The 24,438-nt window shown below is 42.7% G+C and overlaps 2 protein-coding genes across 2 annotated transcripts in view; one reads left to right on the forward strand and one right to left on the reverse strand.

The window, feature by feature from the left end:
* Positions 1-264: 264 nt before the first annotated feature.
* Positions 265-7,650, reverse strand: LOC135877222 (homeobox protein SIX4-like). The gene is made up of 3 exons (XM_065402611.1): positions 6,696-7,650; positions 3,593-4,287; positions 265-1,061 (listed from the first exon to the last, which is right to left on the reverse strand). The coding sequence occupies exons 1-3, from the start codon at positions 7,526-7,528 to the stop codon at positions 265-267; spliced, it is 2,325 nt and encodes a 774-aa protein (XP_065258683.1). The 5' UTR covers positions 7,529-7,650.
* A 1,656-nt stretch (positions 7,651-9,306) lies between these two features.
* Positions 9,307-24,438, forward strand: part of MNAT1 (MNAT1 component of CDK activating kinase) — a 188,241-nt gene continuing 173,109 nt past the window's right edge. Inside the window, exon 1 of the mRNA XM_065402612.1 lies at positions 9,307-9,444. Within this exon, the coding sequence (XP_065258684.1) occupies positions 9,356-9,444 (89 nt within the window). The 5' untranslated portion in view covers positions 9,307-9,355. The remainder of the gene's footprint in view (positions 9,445-24,438) is intronic.

A 24,438-nucleotide genomic window follows, 5' to 3' on the forward strand; every position in this document is an offset into this window, starting at 1 on the left:
CAGAGCAACGCACATCTGCTTGGTTGTTTAGCTCGTATTTCCTCTAACCTGCCTCCCTTAGTCTGGTTAAAAGAGCATATCGCATGCAAACAAAATGTGGCAACCTAATTCCATTATTGTAGATTCCCATGTACTTTAATGCAGATTATTCAAATGTTCTTCTGTTTTGAACTGTATTAGTATTTTCTTTAAATGAGAAAAAACATGGTGCTTTTTAGGGCCTCATGAGGAGACTTATCTACTGAAACCAAAAGCAAGAAAAAGTTAAAAATCTTGCATATCTTCATCCATCTGAACTGTCTGGAGTTTGGCAAGCTCTTTTTTGTCCGTTTCCAGTTCTTCACAGACCGTGTTGACCATATTACTCATAACATATTTAGATTTTGTGTCCAGCATCATTAAGTTGCTGGTTGACTTACTCTCAGAATTGGATAAGAAATTCTCCTTGACATCGGGTGCTGACTGCAGAACTAACCTGTGCTCTCTGACAAAATCCGGATGAACTTGTGCAGATGGATGACTGACATGGTCTCCAGTTGTTGAAACTATTTCCCGGAGTGCAGGCTGTGCTGTAGAAATTGACATGAGATCTTGACTGGTAATGAGGGAACAGTTCTGAAGAGTTGCATAGTTAGTGTTGCTGATTGATATCACAGTAGATGTATTTGTTACAGATGCTGACATAGACTGACTCTCTGAGATACCAGAGTTCAGTTCTGTAGCATTTAAAAGAGAAGGTGGAGCTAGGGAAAAATTATGTGAGGGAGTTACATTTACTAAGGAGGAAGCCATGGACTGGAGGCCTCCACCAGCTACATTTTCAGAAGATACGTTTACATTTAGTTGTGTATTCTGACTGATGGGCATTAACTGAGAAAACACAAGGCTTCTTTCCAATCCTTCTTGTTTAACAGATCCTATTGCCTGACCTGAATTGGGAACTGTATACACTACTGCACTAGGAGCAAGAGGGCTAAAGAAAACCTTTCCTTGCTGCGCTGTTGAAGAATCACTTGTAAAAGTCCCCCCATCTGATGTACTTGGATTTATTGAAATGTTACCTAGGAAAAAACAGAAAGTATAGATTATAGTTGATGGGAAGCTGTGTAATGAAGCAAGTTATTCTAGTACATGCTTTGGTCGCCTCAGTTTTAGGAATTTTAAGCTAGAACTACGGCAACATAGAAGCAATATTATTTGGAGTATTTTAGAGAACGTTAGGAATGAATGAATGAAAGCCCTTGACTATACAAATTACTTCTGAACTGAGAAAAAAGTTTCTGGTACGTTAACACCTTTCAAGCTCTCATTGAGTAGCCAAATAGTCCATACCCGTGTGATTAAAATGAACACGATTTGGCCTTCCTTAGTAGCTACCACTAGATTTCCATCAAAGAACAGAAACATAAAAAGCTTGTAAGTAAAGACAGTTCAATGACAGACTAAAATTACACATGGAAAATTATAAAAAAAAAATCTCATGAAATAAGTGACTACTTAGCTAAAAGCTAGGAGTGTAACCCTGCAGAGACATGTTCAAAATAATACCTTTCACCAGGCTTTCTATATGCCAATTTAGTATTCAAAAGTGTCTTATTTTGTCTATCAACACTAATCCTTTGAACACATTTCTAAGAGTGCAGTCCTGCCACTTTTACTCATGTTGGATAGTACATTACTCAAGCTGGATTCTCCCATTAAAATCCATGGGACTACTTGTGAGAGTTAGGAGCTATTAAATGTGCAGAATTGGACCCAAAGTTGGTTATACAGCGAGCCCAGTAAAAGTCATTATTATAACGTGTCTCTATGTACAAGATAAATTGGCTCTCAGAGCTGTTTCCACCTTTTGACATCTATAATTCTCCACCTCTTTCAGGAAGCTATTAGAATGATACTTGTAAGGGGCTGTAATTGGTTTTGGAGATACTTGTTTTATAACATGTACAGTGCATAGCTCACTTAGGGAGTGTTTAAAATGGGGACTGTTTACCTTTTCCTTAGTTTTCATTAGCCAATATTTTCAAGATGCTCCTAGAGAATTTTTTTGGTTACCATAATTATTTCTACCTAATGAATACACTAGAAAAATGAAGGAAGAAAACTGAAAGTTATGTAGGAATAAGATATAAATAAATTATAGCAGCTTGCTTAAGACAGCACGGAATGTATTTCACTATGAATACAAAACCAGTTACCCACTAGTCTCACAATTTAAAAACAGCTAAACAGTAAACGTGGAGGTTTCTGATTTTTCTCTACCCTGGAATCCCCACTAGGGATTGATCACACTCTGCCTAGTCAGGTGTCCTCTCGCTAATGTGGGAAAATGCTGACTGCTTCAGATAAAGGTTTACACCACTTCTTAAGGCTGTCCAACACTATTTCAGGGAGAGAAATTTCTTCCTCACCTTTTGCTGGCTGTCAGCCTATGCCTTGGAGCATGTACATTAACAGCCCTTGTAATTTCAGATGTTATTCAAATAAAATATCTAATCTTTTTTATCTCACTAAGCTATTTGTCCAATAACTTCCAATGACAGTGAGTTGCATAGTTCAGAATAATATATTCTGTGCTGATTTATAATTTCCACTGAGTGTCCACCCTTCGTTAAATTCCTCTTTACTGGAAAAATAATTAACTCCTTACCACATGCACCTCAAACAAGCTAAAACGCAGTACAATTTGATTGTTATATTATTCATGGTCCTTGCTAATACACAGAAATTCATATTTGGTTTAAACATTTTCCTAACAGCAAAATGCTGAAGATTAATAAATTATAGGATAGTTCAGCTTTGCCTTTACTTTATAATTCACCCACATCAAAATAATGATCCAGAACCAAATTTGCTTTGCACAGATTTTTTCCCTTACTATCCAGAAAAATCAACCCCTAATAAATGTTAAGGCAACCTCTAAAATAATCTTTTGGGAGGAGTTCATATAGTTGGTATGCTAATCCACGGTAACATACATTTCCCTAGGGCTAAGGGTTACCTTTACCCAAAACATCCTAACATTTGATATCTACAAGGAATCACATATTTCTATGATTTCTCTTTAGATTAGTTGTTCTTAATTATAGGATGGACAGATTACAAGCACAACTGATCAGTCTTGTTGTGCCTGTATATGTAGTGGCTTGAACTTACTTTTACAAAATGATTTGGTTAAAAAACAGTACATACTTTCTCACTAGCTGCTGGGCTAGTTCTCATTTTAAGACAGTATTAATCAATAATCTTTTCTTTTTTTACTTATCGATTTAACACATTTCTGGAATTGTGAAGATTAATACGGAAGGATTCCTAGAATGGTATTTTAAAAAAGACAGTAAAATACCAGACCTTCCTTTGTGCTGCATTAGAAAAAAAAAGTCCAGACCCCACATAACTTGATCTTTGCGAATCGAGGAAACTGATTGTTACAGGGAGATGTTGTAATGTATGATTTCATGTACTGCACATTGCAGCTGCCAGGACGCTGTAACCATACACCACTGCACAAATATTACACACTATTAAAGATGAAATGTATTCCATTTTTTTTCCTCAAAAAAGTCTTTACTTTAGCAAACAAAACTTTTACCTTGTGAAGCTGCCACAGAAACAGGAGGCAGCTGCAGAGGAGAAAACCCGATGCTTCCATTAAGCAACTGGCCATTTGTTCCTGAATTAGGGATCTGGACAATGCCATACTGGTTTATTTGGACAGGAGCAGTAAAAGTAACTACAGACCCTCCATCTTGAGAAGCAACAGTTTGTATGCTTTCCCTTTTCACCTCACTGCTTGGTATTAACCCTGGAAATGAGACAGGTACATTACTGGGATTGTATGGTGTTGGTGCTGCTGCAGAGTTAGACACAGAAGCCTGGAGGATTTTGAAGTCCTTGACATCTTCAGAAGAAGACACCAATATGTCAGTGATTGACACTCCATTGCTCACAGCACTTGAAGTTGTTTTGGGTGGATTTAAAGTTACTGTCTGTGAAGTCCCCATGTTGAGACCATTGAGGATTACTCCATTGGGTCCTTGAAGAAAAGAGCTCCCATTAAGAAAGACAGAAGAAGTACTGGCAGGCACTAGGTTTCCATTCAGCAAAACGCCAGAAGAACTTAAAGATATTTTAGTGTTTCCAAGCTGCTGCATGTACACTGGCTCCATATGATTGGGAAGGCTTAGATTGGTAGCTCCATCGGACGAGTTGGGGAGTGGATGTGGAGATAAATCCTCCTGCCCCTTACTGGATTCATCTTCTGTGCTAGGGTTGCCATCTGACTCACTATGGGGAAAGATGGAAATATGATATTCCATTACAATGACATTATTCATAGGTTTTAAGTCGAGAAGGGGTCACTATGGCTATCACAGGCCATAGACCAATATCCAGTGATGTTTATTTTTTGCATTTGGTTTTTAAAGCAAGCCTTAAGTCCATCTAAGAGACAGTAAAGGTTTAAAAAAATAAATAAAAGTAAAGCCAATCATGAGTAGTGTGAAACTTTACAGACTGGATTGTAGACCAGTAAGTATATTCTCTATCTGTGGTCATCTACCCAAAATAATCAAAGGGAACTGCCTCAGGGCCATCTCTTTGCCTGCTAAATTGCCCTATGGAATGATGTGTGCATGTGTGAAATCCAGCAAGCCGAGGAGCAGCCATTTGGTAAGTTATACTATGCCTTGTGGCAGCTGTAAGAGGTAAACCAGGGTCCCAGTGAGCACTGTTAAACCCTGAAAGTATCTACTGTCTCCTGTTAAATAAAGCCAAGCTCACTGGACTCACTGATATTCTAAAGGGGAGACCGGGACCACCCCCAAATACCTCACACCCGGTTGCATTTCTTGAATGTCTAGATCCATCATGAAAACTTCATTCTGTTCCAATTTCTCCTTTCCCAAAAGGGGAAAGTGACCCACTGGTACCTTAATTTACAAAAGAGACAAAGAAAAGATTCCAGACTTCCCAGGGGGCGGGAGGGGGACTCTATTGTGGTTGCATATAGTATGATCACACATCCTGGTATTTGGTTAATTTTTATCTCTGAAGAATGGGATTACCCAGACTGCCACCAGCCTTTAAAAGCAGCACTGCTTTGATCTATTAGTTGAGACCGAACCTATCTAACAGTTTGAGAGAGAGTGACTTGTGGAGGCAGATCCAAAGAGGGCTCCAGCCGAACTCCTCCTCCAGGTGCTTGGAAATGAAAAAGAAGGGTACCTCTTTCCTCTCTCCTTTGTGCAGGGGGCCAATTAAGGATTTGGTGATCAAAACCTCCATAGAACACACACAGGAGTTTTCGCCAACGGAAGATCTCAACAACCTCCCCATAAGCCTTAGGGGTTGGGGAGATGGGGTGTTAAATGTGCTGTGTGCCATCTAAATCCCCCCTTGTCCTCCAACACCCCAGTACACAGGTTCCCTCTGTTTCTGAGCCACCCAGGGCTTGGCTTTTGCTGACTTGTCTGCTCTGGAGTGCATTTTTCTTTCCTAGTTTTTGTTGTTGGTTGCTCTCTCTCCACAGCCGTTTGTCCCTTTGATGTGTCCCGAAAAAAAAAAGGGGGGGGGGGGGGGAAGAGGCTTGGATCAGCACAGTCGCGCCCTTGGTTGAGAAATGCCTTGAGGCCTTTTTCTGCCCACGGCCTTCGGAAAGGAAGGAAGGGGGCTGGAATGTGGCTTGTATGCAGGGAGGTCACCTCCACCTGGCCGGCTCAAGGCGGTGGATTCCCCCTAGCGGCCCCACTCCCAGCCCCTATGTCCCATTAGCCCACAAAGCAGCAACGTGTATGGAGCCAGGGCCGTGCCTGGGTTCCATGCCCCAGAGCCAGGGCAGGCCTTACTGGGCACAGGCATAGAGCTGGGGGAGCCTGTTGTTGCGTCAAAATTGCAGGGTCACAGGTAAAGGGTGAAGAACGTGGGAAAAACCAGCTGACTGCGGGGCGCAGAGCCCCCCCACCTCCAATATTCTATCGACTAAGCCCCAGCCAGCACCAGGAGACCCCCACTCGAAGGAGGCCCGTGGGAATCTTCCCATTGACTTCACCCGGCTTTGGATCAGGCCCGGTGGGAGCCAAGCGCCCGTGCTCCCAGCTAGGATCGCAGTGAAACCCGATCCGAACCCGCTCAGAATCAGATTTCAAAACAGAGCAGCGGCCACAAGACGCCCCCGCCCCCACGACTTAAAAAACTCGGCAAATGATTAACTCTGTCAAATAAAAAGCTGCCCCACTCCCGCAAGCATTGCACAGCCCAGCCGGGCGCAGTGTCTGCCCGTGCGGGGTGTGTGTATGCGTAGGAGAGAGCTGCGATTTTGAGAGGGGGTGTGTTGGGGAGGGGGGGGCACTTAGCAACTTCTCAGCCGCGATCACACGTTGCATGTGAGTTGGGGGAAAGGGGGGGGGACGCAGACCTGCACCGAGTTGGTTGGGTGGAAACTTCCCTGCGATCGCCCGCTTCCCACACACACACACGGCCTGGGGTGGGGGCAGTGCAGGGACTGTGTGGCTCCGGGGAGAAAGTGAAAGTTGGGGGAGGAGGAGGAGACCTGAGCTCCGGTCCGGTGCCCAGTCCGAGGGCCGGCCGGGTGGGGGTGCGTGCAGGAGCAGGCTGCTGAAGGTAAGCGCCATGTTTGCACGGGAAGAAAGAGCCCGGAGCGGGCGGGCGGGCGAGCGAGGAAAGTTGGCGCTCACCTTTTGGACTGGGTCTCGGAGGGGTTGCGGTCCCGCTGCCGCCGGTTCTTGAACCAGTTGCTGACCTGGGTGAGGGAGAGCCCGGTGATCTTGGCCAGGTTCCGCTTCTCGGCCGGCGACGGGTACCGGTTCTGCTTGTAGAGCTCCTTCAGCGCGTTGCGGGACCTCTCCTTGAAGCAATACACCGTCTCCTCGCCGTCCCAGATGGTCCTGGGCAGGGGGAACTTCCTCCGCAGCCGGTACTTGTCCACCGCCCCCAGGGGTCTGCCCCGGGCTCGCTCCGCCTCGGAGTAGCGAGCCTTGTACCACAGCTCCTGCAGCAGCGGGTGGTTGGAGGAGTCGAAGCTGTGGCCCTCCAGGATGCTGTAGAGCTCCGGGTAGATGCCCTGGTGGAAAGCCACCAGCGCCCGGGCTTTCATCAGGCTCTCGTTGCCACGTAGCAGATCGCTCTGGGGCAAAGACCACAGGAACCTGGCCAGGCGGTCCAGGTTCCCACCTTGCTGCAGCGCCTCGCAGACACAGGCTACATGATCCGGGGAGAAAGCCAGGGGGGTCTGGGAGGAGGAGGGAGAGGAGGAGGAGGCGGCAGCATGGTGATTCCTGGCCAGAAGTTCAGTGTGGAGCAGGAGCTGATCCGCAGCTCCCTCCTCCCCAGCCGCGGAGCCTGCTTGCTCCATGGGGAAAGGGGCAGCAGCCGGCGGGGGCGGCGGTGCAGGGTTGAGGGCTGCCCTTTCCTGGGGCACCGTGCCTGCTTCGGAGCGGATTTCCATCACATTCTCTTGCTTGATCTCCACCGCGCTCGGGAGCTTGTCTGTGGGGGAGGCAGAAGACATGTTTCCCCCCCTTTCTCTCTCTCCGCAAAGTCCACTCCTCCTGCTTTCGGCTGGATCTAGCCGATCAGGTTTCCTCCCGGCCACGCAGTAACCATTAAGATAGCTGCTATAGCAAAGTAGTGTAAACGGATCGCTCCTCTCCGCGGCTCCCCCCAACGTGACTCCTCCGCTCGCTGCATACTACATGGCACAAGCAGCCTGCGGGCCCAGCCGAGCCCACTCATTGGCCATTTCACATTTTGGGGGCGGAGGATCCGCGGTTTCTATAGAAACCGTCAATCAAACTCCCTTATTCCCCCCCCCCCCCGCTTGAAACACCTATACCTGAAGTTAGAAAGGGTTGATGGGGTTTTGTTTCTTCTTTCCTCTTGTGTTTGTTAGTCAGGTTACTTAAAGGACGTTTCAGCACTATAAAGCAGGAAAGTTCATTATTAGCAGCGCAAAGGAAAGCTCAACACAATGATTATTAAACAGGGGAGGAAGTCACATTTTAAAATGAGTTGGCCACACTAGAAATATAAACCAGAGAACATGTTGCCACTGCAGAATTACAGCATATGCATGTGGAGATGGGATCATTTTATTTATTTATTTATTTATTCCTCCAACCCCCTTTAAAACACAGCAGCTCCTCAAGAAGATTAAACAGTAAAAAAAAAACAAAACCCAAAACAAAAATTCCAAGATCAAATGGGATTGTGAAAGATCAAGAAGAATCTGTTGCAAACACTTAAATGAAGATGTTATGTAGCGTCTTATTTTTCAAATGTTAAAGCATATACTATAAATAGCGTGGCATAAATACACAAAACATGAAAGAAATGAAACTATACTCCTAACCTTAAATCACCCAGAGTTGGCAAGTAAAGCAAGATGGACATGATACAGCAAGGCAAATAAAATATCAAAGCAAGACGAGTAATCCCTGATGATGAGCAGCAGAAGCTGATCCGAACATCTGATTATAAAAGCGACTAGGTTCAGTGCATGAGCAAGAAAAAACGTTATCTGCACAGTGTACATTCTTTTCTATTCTCTTTTAAAATTTTGTACTATTATTCATTGATTCTATTATCTGTTGAGAGCATAAAAAGCAAGTTATTTGAATCACTAGAGCCCCACGCTTAAAATAAAGTCATAATGGAGTGTGGTTTATTATTTATGATAAGTACCAAAGAAAACAGAAAAGAGTCATCAAATGCAAAATGTTAAAAATAGCCCTTTCCTCCGTTTCAATGGTTTGATCTATCGATTTCCCCACCTCTCTACACTTCATACAACTAGCAAATCTGGGTGCTTTTGAGGACATGCTGTATAGCACCTGAAATTCTTTCCTAAAATGCTAAGTGTTGAGTATAACAATCAGTTGAATATTTTTACAGGATAAGACTGAAAAACCCTGGACTTTATAAGGCTGCATCAGGCTTTTTATAGATATTGTTGTACAGTATGTCTGTCTCTACTCTCCTACTGGGATATTTATTTTCATTCTGTGATATTTAGTTGCATTCGGATTAAAATGCACATGCATGACAAAATCTTGTACTTTTTTTTTTTAACATCTGTTCCCTTTTCTCACGAGAAGGGACTGGGAGAGATGTTGTGTGTGGCACAAACACGACGCACAACTGACTGCCTTTTTGTCCCCCCCCTTTCACAAAGCACATGAGGTTAGCCGCTTCTCTGCTGCTGCAACACGCCTCCTCTGAGCGGAACGGTTGCTCTGCGGAGTTAAAGCCCCGGCCGGGCCCTGTTTGGAGTGACAGTGCTTTGAGGAGGGAGGGGTGGGAAGGAGCTGGTGCCTGGCAGGAGGGGGTGGAGGCGACCATGGATGACCAGGGCTGCCCGCGGTGCAAGACCACCAAGTACCGGAACCCTTCCCTGAAGCTGATGGTGAATGTCTGCGGGCACACGCTGTAAGTGCTGCTGCAGGCGGGCCCTGGGGAGGAGGGGGCCGTGTTGCCATGGGGAACATCGAGCGCAACTAGCCCCTGTCCTGGGAAACCTTCCCCCCGGGGGCCCTGGTGCGTGGGGCTCCCACCACGGGGAGAGGCTTTTGTCCGGCTGCTGTTGTGCGGGGGGATTTTCTCACTCCGCCAAAAGCATTCGGGGTGTGGGTGTGAAGCCGCTTGCCCAAGCTGGGGGAGAGGAGCAGGCGCAGGGGTGAAGCTCCCACGTCCCACCCCCGAGGAAGGAGGTGTGTGTGTGTGTGATGGGGGATTGCTGCTACAACTGCTGTGTGTGATATCACTGCACATCGTGCGGCCTGAAGGTCCCATTCCAAGGCAAAGGGGCTGTGAAGACTGTTACACACAAAGCAGCTGAGCATCTCGTCTCTTGGACAGCATTTGGTGGGTATGAGCCCAGGTATTTACTTCCAGTATGGTTGCAATAATTTGGTGGGAAGCAGCTGCATCTTGCGTGTGTTTGTCCCTTACTGTACTGCAGGCTTTCAGATTGCAATAGCTTGTCTCCTGTTAAATATGGGTGTGTTTTTACTTCTGGAGGATTCTCAGTTAAATTTAGTCTCTGAGGAGTGCTGCTGTGTGCAAAGGGACTTCCGTTTACCCTTGCACAGAAAGGCCTGAAAGCCAGCAATGAATCTGTTCATTTGCTGTTAAGCACACAAATTGTTTTACAGTCCAGGTGGTTTGGCAATAAGAAGCCATGTCGTAGGTTAGCATTTGTGCTTGAAACTGGAAGCTCCTACCAGCTGTAAAATCCAACTGGATATGTAGCTGTTTTGTGGAGTTACTGTTCTTTTGCTCTTATGGGTTTTGACATATCAGGAGTAATAGCACAACAGACTTGGCTGCTCTGTATGTATGCTATTGTGAAGCTATTTCTCAGCAAGAATGTTGGTTCATGTTATAGCACTCAGACTATGTAACCTTATTTTCAGTCACGTCTTTTTATGAAAAGGTACTTTTGGGGGGGGGGGGGAACTTTCCATGCTTAGCACGATATTTAATAACATTTCTTTGGTTGTTGTCTAAATTGGGAAAATAGGAAAAAGCACTTTCCACCAATTAAAACTTTCATCAGCTGCTTTTTTATGTGCACCTGGGTAATTTAAAAAACAAAAAAGAAAGAAGTGGTGTTCTAAAAGTTGGGCATGTGTGCAGCCCTGAATGAGGAATATGTGTGCTGATTTGTTGGAAGAACTTTGGTTTGGAAATGGCAATATTATGAACAATTGAAATCATGCTCAGAACATGATTAACTCAATCATTCATTACCCCTTAATGTTTTTTCAGATGCACATATTTGAGGAATCATTCTTGCCAGTGACTGTTGTTGGTTTAGGAGATGGTTGGTTTGGTTGTGGGGATCTTTCATAATTTTCAGGCAAGTTTATAGCATGCATCTATAAAGAGGTTGACCTGCTACTTGAGTGAACACTGGTGAAAGCTTTTTACTGCGATAACAACCCTCCTCAATTTTTCAACTCACCGCTTTTCTAATGGATTATAAAACTTTAAAGCTAGAAGTCTAACAAACTCAAGTAATTATATAGCAGATGTACATGTGAACTGAGTATGTTAAAAGGGCAGGATTTGGATGGTTTAATGTTTTGTTTTTGTTTTAAGAAGCAGAACGGTGTCCATCTGAATATATCTGTTTCCTGGTTAAGTCTAACCAGGCCCGGCCAGGCCCGGTTAGTACTTGGCTGGCAAACTTTCAAGGGGAAAAGGGAGTCTGTGAAACATGCATCTGTGGTGCAGTGATTATTGCTTGTAAACTTCAGACACTGCATTTTTTTTACGTTGTGCTTCTCCAGTAAAAACATAAACAAATGGAATGTTGTAACTTTTATATTTAGTATCCTTTTTCTGTAATTTTAGCTACACATAGGCACTTTTGCTGAAAATAATAAATCATGCATGCATAGTAATTAAAAAAAAAAAACCTATCTGTTGTCTATGAGGTTGTGCACAAATGCAACATGGGCTTGATTCAGCAATGCTTATTGCTACTGAGGAGCACTTACTCAAGTGAGTAAATGCCATTGATAATGTGAAGTAAGTGTGTCAGAACTGTGTCCTGTATAATCAGTATGACAAATCTTTAGCTAAATGCACTTTCCCCCTAAATAATAGATTACATTATAACTATACATCACTGCACGCTTCCAGTAAAGGTCAGAGTAAACAGGTGAGCTTTGCATTGTGTTTTAAAAGCTCAATCACTGCAGTGCAGGGAAGTGAAATACAGAATTGCAGAGCCTCTACTGAAAGCAACTCCTTAGCTAGATGAATCTAGGGACTGTTAGTGATACATTATCAGCTGACCTCAGCTGCCGTGGCAGGGCATGGAAAGAGATGTGGTCTCCTGAGGTAGCTGAAACCAAACCACTGAAAGATCCCCTGTGTAACTGCTGTACAACAGTGTAAAAACTCCAACTGTAAAGGTTCTCGGATTTTGTTATGGTGAGTGGTTACGAAGCAGGGAGTCCCAGGTGTCCTCGTGAAGTTAGAGCTGCCAGAGGAGCATAGATTGCGGCTGCCCTTGTCACATTCACATTTGTGTCATGGGCCTCATTGTGACTATTAAAATGGAGGGGGTACAACACTACCTGGTTGGTTGTGGGCAGAACTGTGGACTAAGTCATTACTTCTTTAGCTCCTGTGATTGATGCTCCACTCACTGCTTTGACTATATGTATTTTCAGGAGCGCACTAGTTACAGGCACTGAAGAAATGGTGCAGCTGTTGGAAGAAAGAGTAGGTGCACGTATTACTTTCTCATGATGGTAATTCACCCAAAAAAACAGTGGAGAAGGTCACCAAGCCCTGTCTGCATTAGGATTTGGAAGGTGTTGGCTAACGTGTTAATAGTTTAGTGTAGACAAGGCCTTTAACATATGTTAAATTTATGGCAACCACATCCTAATCTAGATGAGGCTAAAGAGATTAGCAACTTTACCAACTACTTACTCTTGTTCAAAACTACCTAGGGCAGTGAGGCCTCTCTCTCTTTCAGAACAGGCCAGCACATTCCAGTTTGACACTGTGCCCTACTGCAGGGGTTCTCAACGTTTTTGTTTCTGAGATCCTCACAACATGCTATAAAAATTTCACGGCCCACCTGTGCCACAATAGCTGGTTTTCTGCATATAAAAGCCAGGGCTGGTGTTAGGGTGTAGCAAGCAGGGCAACTGCCTGGGGCCCCATGCCACAGGGGCCTCCATGAAGCCACATTACTCAGGCTTCAGCCTCAGCCCCAGGTGGCGGGGCTCAGGGACCTGGGCTTCAGCCCCATGCGGTGGGGGTTTGGCTTTCTGCCCTGGGCCCCAGCGAGTCCAATGCTGGCCCTGCTTGGAGGCCCCCCTGAAACCTGCTCAAGGCCCTCAAGGGGGCCACACACCCCTGGTTGAGAACTACTGCCCTACCGTAAAGCATACATGCAAGAGGGTAAAATTAAGATCAGCGTGGGAATCTGATCTTTGAATTTATTGGCTTGCATTGTAACTGTAAACTCCGCACCTTGTTGTGGCATAAATGTGGCCTTTTCTCTCTCTGAATATCGAGTAGTTTAATATTGCATTTTTATGATCACTTCTGTGTTGTTAATCTTGTTTCTGAGTGGTTGACATTTTAGTAGTTTCAAATTATATCTCATAACATTTTGTCACCAAGTTGGAAGCCCAGCTGACAGCCCTGACAATGATGAGACACCACTGACCCAATCATAGGGGGCTGAGGAGGGAAACAAAAGGGGTAATCAGTCACACAGTCTGTGTTAATATGCTGTTGTGGTTCTGAATGAATGACATTCTGAGTTAAGGTTAGTCTAGTGCCCTTTAGCTTTCCTGCTCAAAATCATTACATTATGCGTGGCCCTTTATCAGGTGCTTTCATAAGAGGGTTTACGTACCATAGTCCTGATCCTGCAATTGATTATGTATGGGCATATACCTGTACATGGTTCCTTGGAAGTCAGTGGGTCTCTGTGGAGTTGTGCCTATGTGCAATTGGTTGCAGGATTGGGGCTTGTGTGTGACATATAGGCACACCGAGATAAGGGTGTAAGTTAGTCTTCTGTCACAACTTTTATTAGTGGATAAATGTCAAACTTTAACTGGGGTATTTCCAGTAGAGACAGGGAAGTGTTAGTACCATTATACAAAGCACTTGTGAGACTTCATCTGGAATACTGTGTGAAATTCTGGTCTCCTGTCTTTAAGAAAGATGAATTCAAGCTGGAATAGGTGCTGAGAAGGGCCACTAGGATGATCCGAGGAATGGAAAACCTACTTTATGAGAGGAGACTCTTAGAGCTTGGCTTGTTTAGCCTAAACAAAAGAAGGCTGAGGGGAGATATGATTGCTCTCTCTAAATACATTAGAAGGATAAATACCAGGGAGGGAGAGGAGTTATTTAAGTGAAGCATCAGCGTGCACACAAGAACAACTGGCATCAACCAGTTTAGGCTCAAAATTAGATGAAGGTTTCTAACCATCAGAGGAGTGAAGTTCTGGAACAGCCTTCCAAGGGGAGCAGTGGGGGCAAAAAACCTAAATGGCTTCAAGACAGCTTGATAAGTTTATGGAGGGATGGTATGATGGGACTGCCTATGAAGGTATGTGGCCTATTGGTGACTGCCAGTAGCAAAAATACTCAATTGCTGGATGGGGAGGGCTCTGAGTTACTACAGAGAATTCTTTCCCAGGTATCTGCCTGGTAGATCTTGCTCATATGCTCACAGTCTAATTGATCACCATATTTTGGGTCGGAAAGGAATTTCCCCCCATGTTAGATTGTTAGAGGCCCTGGGTTTTTTTTTTTTGGCCTTCCTCTGCAGCATGGGGCACAGTTTAAACTAGTGTACTTGGTGGATTCTCTGTAACATGAAGTCTTTAAACCATACTTTGAGGACTTCAATAACTCAGCCAGAGGTTATAGACAATGTTCCCTCTAATTTTTTTTTATATCGATGTGTGGAATAAATTTTGTCATGTGCTCCAGTATTGAGGTGATGTGTGGTGGGGGTGGGGCCAAGGGGTTTGCAGTGTGGGAGGGGGCTCAGGGCTTGGGCAGAGGGTTGGGTGGTGAGGGCTCTGGCAGGGTGTGTGTGGGTTCTGGTGTGGAGCCAGGGATGAGGGGCTTGGGGTGCAGGCTGCCCCAGAGCTGCGATAGGGAGAGAGGACTTCCCCCCCCCTCCCCGCCTCACTGCAGTGGCCTGGGGCTGGGGGAGAGGTGCCTCTCCCTGCCTGCGTGGCCCTTGATAGCCTGCTGTGTGGCTGCGCAGCTTAGAGGGAACTTAGGTTATGGATCTATTTCAGGAGTGGGTGAGGTTCTGTGGCCTGTGCAGGTCAGACTAGATGATCATGATGGCCCCTTCTGTCCGTAAAGTCTGAGTCTGTTATGAGAACGTGTGTGGCTATATTAAAAAATTATTTCCCTTAGTTGTTGCTTGGCCAATATTATAGAATCTGTAACTAAGTAAGAAACGGTGTGTGGTTGTGGCATTACAGTAAGGTTTTATTATCCTTTTCCACTATAAATCTTGTCATGAGGATGGGAGGATGATAAATGGGCAGTAAAAACTTGCTGCAAAATGAAAGTTGACATAGAAGTACTCAGTCCAAGAGTAAGGAATGCCTTTTAAAAAAAATAAAAAAGCAGAAAGGGTGGTCTTCAGTAATAAATGTGCAAAAAAAATTAAATGTTTGGCTAAAATGATGCTTTTGGGGGAAAAAAGTGTGTCTAATTGAAGGAAGGAATGGTCCATTAGAGTTTACAGGGCATTGGTTTCTAAGGTGCACTGATGGTTTTGCCTTTCTTTTAAAAATTGTGACTCAGGAATTGCAATAAAAAGCCTCTGTGCATGCATGACAATTTTTGATTGCTCCGACGGTTTCAAATGTGTTTTTGGAGTGTGCAGAGGCAGGGGGGTGTTTGCCAATGGAGTTTTAATCCACCTCGCTTCATTTGAGACGATGAATGATCTTTTGCTCTGCTTCCTTGGGTTTCATTGCTCACACTGAATTTTAGTGGGCAGGTTAAACATATCCTACTGATTTACTTACATAAAAAAAGGAAAGGTAATGCATCCACCAAAAACTTCATTAAAAGAATGTTAAGGTTGTTACCACAAATGGGATCAGGTAAAGAAAGTTACTGTTGGCTATAAAACATGCCATATGGCCTTCAACAATCAGACATAAAACTCTTGCATTTAAAAGGAGGGGGAAAAAATGTTAATTGGAGCCACTGGTCCAGCCGCCTAGCCCCACTGCTATTTCATGTATTTCTCCTGTTCAGAGAGGGGAGGGGAGATGGCCTTTAAAACCAGGGCTTCCTTCCTGATGCTGTTGGATTTGCTGCTTCAGCCAACAGTGGGGCCCTTTGGACTCCTGGAGAGACAAGCCCACAAATCCCAGGTTTCTTCTGCAGCAGACCTGCTGCTCCAGCTACCTGTGATCCCATGACTCCTGGAGAGAAGGGGTGGGGAGGTCTGCAAGCCCACAAAAACTAGGCCAACTCCATGAAGTTGTGGATCTGCTACTTCTACCATTCCAGCCAGTATGAGTGACCATTCTGAGAGTAGGATGCAAATCCCAGAAGAGCACTCCACAAGTGGACAGACTCAAAGTTTGGGTTCTTAATGCTACCTGCTGCATAATTCAGTGTAGACGTTTGTAATTTTTTTTTCTACCTACTGGCTAGTAGACTTCGTATAAGGTAGCTAGTTTATGATAGAGCAAATTGACTTTCCAGTCTCCCCTGACATTTCTTGTTATGTGATTAGGATCTTTATTAGAAGCTTAAATTGTTTTTTCCTCTTTTCTTTTCCTAAGGGAACGTGGGTTAATTTTTCTCTTTATTTGTTAATACAGCTCCCAAATAGAGGTAGCAGCATAACAAATTAGAACATTTTTCATGGCTTAATATAAGCTCACTCAGGGAGACATCTACTCCTAGACTTCTCCTATGGGGACTCTATAGTCTCCCCTGCACCCTTTTATATCTGCTTCTGGGAATTCCTGAGCGGGGTACCTCCATCCTTTCAGACTCCTCTGATTGCTGTTTTAATGGCCAAACAGACAAAAGGAGCAGAGGTTTAATTGTTAGGTTAGACACATTTAAGATGTTCCTTGGGAGCCAAATTCACCGCTGGCATAAGTGGGTGCAACTTTAGTGAAGCTGGGTCTGTTTGTGCCAGCATTGAGCGTAGCTTGGAACCTTTTGGCGATAATTGTACTGTGTGACAGTATAATGTCTGATCCAGTGTTACAAAAAGTATTGTAAGAATAAAATTAGAGACTGCGGAAAATTAACATCAAAGCTGAAAATCTTAAATTGGGTTTTAAGATGGTTGTAGCAAGTGGGAGTTACTTCTGGAGATTAAGGCCTCAATCCTGCAAATGCTGAAGTGTATGTTAACTTTATTCCCTTGAGTATTCCTGTTGAATTGAATGTGACTGTTCACTTCAGTCAGGTTACAGGTGCATAAGTGCACAAAGGATCAGGGCCTCAGTTTCCACTACAGATGCATCAGGTGGATAACATACCTGCTTCTGGCTCTTATGGGGTGGTTTGTAGGAGCAATATCTGGAAATAATTGAACAGGTTTCTTTTTTCCTATCTCTGAAGCCTGGGGGAGAGTTCCTAGTAAAATGAGACCTAACCCTACATCTTCTACATAGTCCAATGTAATATTCATTTACTATCAACACGCACACACCAACTTTAATGGAACTGCCAAATGTCTGTACGCTGAATAACCATGTTATTTATGTATGCAACATTCAGCTTTCCTTGCCCCATCCCTCCCTGTGCTCGTTACTTCCACTGCGTTATGTCCAAAATTAGGTTCCGATCTTGGAAATGCTCACTTCCATGAGTAGTGCTTACTCATGTGACTAGTCCCAGCTGACTAAAACAAATTTAATGGGATCTAGGGGTATGTAGGATTGGGCCTTTAGATAATAAACTGAGGCAGGGACTTTGTTTATATGGTCTGTAAAGTGCCCGTCATACTTTTAGGGACCGCATTAATAACAACTGGGGACAAAATTATGTTCCCAGTTAAACACTAGTGTAAATCTGTATGAAGTCAACAGAATTCCTTGGAATTACTCCAGATTTACATTTGTGAAGCTGAGCAGAATTTGTCCCAGAGTGTGTTTAAGGTGATAGTAAATCCGTATGCGCCTATGTCTCTATACGTCTACTCAAATTCACCATAGGAAGTTTGGTTTGTTAAAATCAGCACTGGTTGGAAAAGAAATGCAGGCAGAAGCTTATGTCCTGCCCAACTTTGAATTAACCTGGGAAGTGTATTTCTTCTTTAAAGAAGATACAAAAGAACATCTACAGTTAACACTCGCTGTGGGACCTGCTGCGTCTTTCACTGGAATTTTAAGACTTGGAAACCTAGACAGACTTTCTCCTTTTGGCTTTTTGGATTTATTCAATTTTTTTGTGGGTTTAGATGATCTCTGAGCTCTATTCTCTCCCATTTAGTCATTTTTAAGTCTCTCGTGGAGGTGATTAAATTATTATTGAAATACCCAGTTTCTTTTCTTGTGCTATCTAGTTCTATAATGACACAGCATTTTTCTTGATGAGTATTATCTGAACAAATTTGTAGAGGTTTGGCTCTGAGTCACAGCATAGTCTTAACATTTTTGATGAAGTATTTTTGTTGTTGTTGCTTTTAAACAGACAGTGCAAAATCTTGCCTCGATTCTGATTGTACTAGTGAGCTTGTTTTCGGCATGTCTATTTTGTAATCCTTTTTGTTAGATTAGCAAGACTCTGTAAGTGATACTCTGTATTGTGAAAATTTTTGTGAAAGTCTTTAGGAAATCTTAATTGCAGTTCTGCTTGGAAAGGTGACTTTGGCAAAAGAAAAGTGATTATGAGCTTCTGTTTGTTGTGTCCATGACTTCCAGATCAAATCTGTCAGTTTACAAGTAAAAGGATGTTTTTTGTTTAAATGCTAGCCCTGAAAAATCCAGACCAGTTATTTATTCAGATGGCCTGAATCTTCAAATGTGACTTGTGAAATTTGGGTGCCATAGTCTTTTTGGGTGACCAACTTGAAACATCTGAAAGAGGCCTGATTTTTTTCAGAGGGTAGGTGCTTGGCACTTTCTGAAAACAGATTCCTTTGAGACTGCTCAAGTTGGGCACCCAAAAATACTAGATGCTTCTGAAAACTTTGGCCAAGGTTCTCATATCACACCCAACAGTAGGCTAACTTGACTTTCAGATTCAAGTAATAATTCTGTTGATGTACGAGCCAGAATAGTATCTAGCTCAGTTTCACAGAGCAGTATTGGTTTCAAAGTGCTCAGACAAGTGAAAAGTAGTAAAAATATGATTTTTAGTTACTAAAGTATGTGATTGTGTAAGAATACAGCAGAAAGTGGGTCTAGAATAATCACTTTAAACTGTTAGCGAAACAGGTACGACGGTGCCATTCTTACACAGTTGCTCTTCAGAATATTTTAATTCTGTCTTCCACTTGGTCTGCATGTTCTTGATATTTGGGGTGATGGTGGTTTTATGTGGGTTTGCTTTTTTGGGACTTACGGGGGCAATGTTTGAAGAAAACCAGTTCAACTCTTTTTGACAGCTAAAAGGAATACTCCATGCAGGTGTGTAGCTTACTTTCTAAAGGAATCCCCCCCCCCCCCACCTTGAAATTAAAAAAATAAACTACATTAATAGAATATCAGAGAAACAATGCTAAGTTACATGTGTATGCTTCAGTTTGGCAAGTCTTAATTCTGTCTTCAGTTTAATGATCTGTATTAAATAATGGCTATGTATGCAGTATACAAACACTCAATTTATAATAATGACCATGGCTGTTTAACCTTTTCAGTGAATTGTTCTGCTTAATTAAAGGTGCTTATGAAGTTTTGCAAATTCATTGCAGGAGTTTACTTTGTCAGATATCTCTTCTCAGCTTTGGCCTTTTGGAGAGAATTTAGCAGTAATTCATGTAGTAAATGATAGTTTGATTTTATTTAATTGGATTAGTTCTGAACACCTTCTAGATGTATAATTCTTTTGATGCTCTGAAAACAATATTCTTTCTTAGTTGCTATTGCTTAAGTTTAAAGATATTCTAAGCAGTGGCATTGGAACAGTTTGTATAGTGGGGGTACTGAAAGCCATTGAATGAAACTGTAAACCCTGTATATGATGGAAAGGCAGGGGGTGCTGCTGCACCCCTAGGGCCCCTTGATTATAAGTGGTGTGTGTGTGTGTGTGTGTGTGTGTGTGTGTGTAAAAGTCAGCCATGCTTCAGGCCTTCATCTTGCAAATTGTTTTGCACAGTCTGCAGGGAAAACTTCCTGAAATGGGTCTATAGTGGTAGCTATTTATGAGTGAACCAGAAATAAATTGGGCTCCAAACCTGCAAACACGTAAGCTTACTCAGAATAGTAAAGTTATTGAAATAATGGGATTGCTCACAGTAGTAAAGTTAAGGATGTGCATATAAGAGGATTATGGCTTTGATTTGAACATGCTGACTTGTAGTACCACCGAAACAGGAAAGTAACTTTTCTGGGTATTGAGGAAAACGTTTTTGTTTCGGGTTCCCCCCCGGGGGAAGAAGGGGGAAAATGAAAAGCATTAAAATGTTCTGTTCTCTAACTGCTTTGTAAATGCCAAGCAGTTTGATACACCTAAAATGAATATAGTTATTGCCATCTCAGGCAGCATCGTCCGTTACAGTGGGACATGTTAAGCAATTTTAATAAGACCCTCTTTTCAGTTGCTATAACTTTGCCAAATTAACCATTTGGGCTGAAATTTTCCATGCTGAGTATCTGCCTCAGGCTGGAATTTTTGTTGTTGTTGTGTTTTTTTTTTTGAAAGTTTCAGCCAAAACAGTTCCGCTGTTTCCAAGAATGAGGTTAAGGAAAAATGTTTTGCCATTTTAAAAAAATTCTCAAGGAAAAGGTTACCAGAAGCTCCATGCTTTGGAGTGGGAACTTGAAATTTGGCAAAGGTGTGGCCTTTGTATCAGGGCTCTGAAAATGCACCCAAATTTGGCCAAGCTATAAGCCTTTGAATTTTTTTCTGAATTTGCACATGCTCAGTAGAGACTTTGAAGATTTTTAGCTGCTAAAAATCTTCAGAGTCTATCCTCATTTAACATGCTTCAGCCCCTCACAGTTCCTAGCACTGACCATACCACGCATGCACCATCCCTGCAGAGTGACTGAGCATGCTGCAAACCCAGGGCTAATCTGGATTTTCCCTGTAATGACTGCTCTGGGCTGGAATGAGGCTGGTCACTGGAATTAAGAGCAGGGAGTCTTTCTCTCCTGTGCTTTCAATGACCCCATTGTTGGCACCCAGGCATCATGGATGAGGAACCCTCCTGACTTGACTGCAGAGAGAACCAGAGCTAGACTGAGAGGAAGGAAAGGAGTAGAATGGGACAAGTATCCTGGTGAGACTGGGAAGGGCAGAGAAACTGTAACTAGGAGTTGGGGGTGCGTGAGACTGTCACTGGTTGGTCAAGGAGATTGGGAGCCAGTGAGGCAAATGCAAGGGAGTGGACTGGGACTGAGATCAGATGAGGAGCTGAGAGGAAATGGGGAGACTGGGATTGGCTGGATAAAGAAACTGGGAAGTGGTGGGGAGTCAGACTGGGACTAGGAGCCAAAGGTGGTGGTGGTGAGACAGATTGGATGAGGAATCCGGAGTGAGGGAACTGGAATTGGCTGGGCAAGGCGATTAGGACTGGGGTGAGGAAGGGAGGACTGTGATAGTAGCATCTTGGAGAGGAGGCAGAAAGGGCCAAGTTTACGTGTGGGAAATATCCAGAAAGGTCCGTGACCACTCGATACAAACTGCACCCCTCCAGAGCCTGGAAAGGACCCCAGGATTCCTGAGTCTCATCATTCTTTTGCTGTTGGTAAATATCTGAAACCCACTTGGAAAGTGTACCTCCTCTCCCGCTAGTGCTGATCCATGCAGAGGATGATAACCTACTACAACTGTCAGTTATCCCCTTAGCTCAAGTGGCAGAGGTCTGTGTGGTGGATCTAAAGGTTCCAACCCTGCTCGTGAGTTATGTGGGTTTCAATATGATACCACGTGATAGAACTTCTGTTTTTTATTTGTTTTTTTTAAAAACCTAGCAAATCACACACAAATCTAAGTTAAAATAATGTTGCAAAGTCAAGCACTCAAATTAGGCAATGCCAGACTTAAGGTTCCCTGTGCAACCGTAATTCGGCTCTCTTCTGCATATGCATTATTATGATTCAGTCTTCAGTTACATGTCGTGTCCCCTCCCCCCACCCCAAGACCTGCTCTGGGAGTGCATCAGGGTTCTGTAGTGAAGGAGGTTATTGTCTGTAGAACCTCTTGCTTATTTGTTGCTGAACTTATGGTGTAGGAAGCAAAAGATTACAGGAGAAAGGATGGCCTCATGGTTAAGGCAACTGAATGCTTCCATGGATAATTGGATTCTACCCCTTCTCTGCCCCAGAGCTCATATGTGATGCTGGGCAAGTCACATCAGCCATTTTTCACAAGTTGTCACTACTTGTATGTTCATCTTCTGCATTACTTGACTGGAGACCCTGGGTTCTGATTTGAAGAAGTGCTGAGCACTCTCAGCTGCAAGTGAACTCAATGGGAGCTGTGCTTTGAACATACAAAGTGTTACATAATGCAAAGTGCTTAGGAAAAAGCAGGTCCTAGATTTCTCAAATTGGTCACCTCAAATTAGTGGACACTTCTGACCTTTATCTCTCTGTGCCTCAGGACCCCATCTGTAAAAATGGGAATAATACCCTTTCACCTTACAGTGTTCAAGTGAAGATAAATTAATTAATGTTTGTGAAGCACTCTGATACTGTAGTGGTGAGCACCATAGAAAAGTTCATCTGATTATGTATTCAGAGCAGGATTTGAATAGTGTGCAGTGAATAAGGCACGGGACCACTAGTCATTGAACAATGATAGAAGGTTGTACAGGCAACCTTAAATCCGTCATCTGCTAAATTTTGAGTGTCTGACTTTGCAACATTAGTAACGTTATTTTAACATATTTGTGTGTATAATTTACATAATAGGTTAAGTGATTACCTCTACCTTTTCTCATAATTATAGTGGAAAATAAAATAGATAATAAGTCTTGTATCCGACTTGTATTCTTTGTAACTGGTCTATTCATTTTTTTTAAAGCTGAAAGATTGAATACAAAGCCTGTTCTACTTCATAAATAAGTTCTATACCTAACAAAATAGTTGACACCCTTATTCAGTTGTATATTTGTCCTTTCCTTCTTGGTGCACTAAAAGTTTATTCCTTTTGAGTATTTGCCAGACAAATTTTTTCTTTTCCATTTTATTCTATTTTTTGTCTCCTTTGTCAGATATTCAATATTTTGTTGGCAGGTTTATAGTTTCTGTGACAAAATGACTTTGAAGATCAGTTACAGCTCTCTAGCAATCCCCCTGTCCTTTTGCATACTTGAAATTTCACACTGTAATCCATAATAAAAGGCAAATATTTGTTGAAAGGAATAGCTTTTAAATATAATTGATTACATTCACTCCTGCTGTAAATTTCATTAGCCCAATATTTTGTTCCTTCAAAATCCAGGCATTTTTATAAATGAAAAGTGAAAAAAGACGAATTGATTGGAGGGGGAAAATCTACCCCCACTTTTTTAACTTCTCCTCCCCTCCAAAGTCTGGAAGGAGTTATATCATTTAAAATTTAATGGAGCTTTTATCAATATGGTGCAGTGCCTCTGCATTCTCTGAAATTTATTCATATTTAATGAGCCTCTGTTCTGATTTCAGGTAACAGGATCAACTGCCTATAGCCATAACTCTGATTTTATTTGCGAACAGTGTATCCCATTGTCATGTTGAAACTTTGAAATTCTTAAAACTGTCCAAATGTTAAGTCTTATTTCCTCCTTGTTGAGATGCATAACTCATCCAGAGCTTTTTACAATGTTAGTCATCAAACAGCTGTTATTTTGCTACGGTAGATAATGGCAGTTAAAAATGTTTAGTCTCAGGACTTAGCTATTAGGAAAAACAATACCAATGGGGTTAAATCAGTGGCACTCTTGCTTGAGTGAGGACTGCAGAATTTGGCCCTATATTAATTGAATGTTAGCAAGTTGGCAACTAATTATAAATATACATGGTATTTTCATTTACTTATGACATAGTATTTTTTCAATAGCAAGTCTAGGGTTTTTTAAGGTAACAAATACTACAAACGTCTTGTGTTTGTGTGAGGGGGTGGGTTTTACTGTACAAAGTAAATAATTGCATATTAGACTTAATTACGGTAGATGTTGAAAAGTCTAGGCATAATTGTGAAATACCCTATTGGAAATAAACAAATATCTGAGTAGAGTTCTGTATATTGTTGATTAATATATTGTACCAGCATGCAAGTCTCAGGTGGAAACATGTAAGAAAAGGCAATAAATTTTATTTTGCTTACTAGCCTTGGGCTTGTGAATGTAACCTTTGTAGTAAACAAAACCAGTTATTTCTAAACTTTATTTTGGGTGTTATTAATCCATATAGGCTCACATTATTGGTAATGATATTTTCAATTTTCATTGAAAATGCAACACTTTGATCACATGGAAAGGTAAATTATTCTGCCTGTGTTGTTTAGTTTAGATCCTCTTGTTTTTCATAATCCTAATATTTAACTTGTGTTTTTGGGAGTTAATTGCAAAATGAGGCCTGTATAATGTGATGCCATTGAATGTAGTACCATAAAATTTAATAACGAGACAAATTCTCTATCACACCTAATACAACCTGTGTAACAATACTAGGGGAAATTTGGAAGACGGAGTGTATCTCTCTCTCTCTTCCCCCCCCCCCCCCCCCCTCCACTCATTGGTTGTGTGTACTTGTCTACTTTTCTCTATCTCTAATTTCA

This window comes from Emys orbicularis, chromosome 4 (assembly GCF_028017835.1).
Source record: "Emys orbicularis isolate rEmyOrb1 chromosome 4, rEmyOrb1.hap1, whole genome shotgun sequence".
Classification (NCBI taxonomy): domain Eukaryota; kingdom Metazoa; phylum Chordata; order Testudines; family Emydidae; genus Emys; species Emys orbicularis.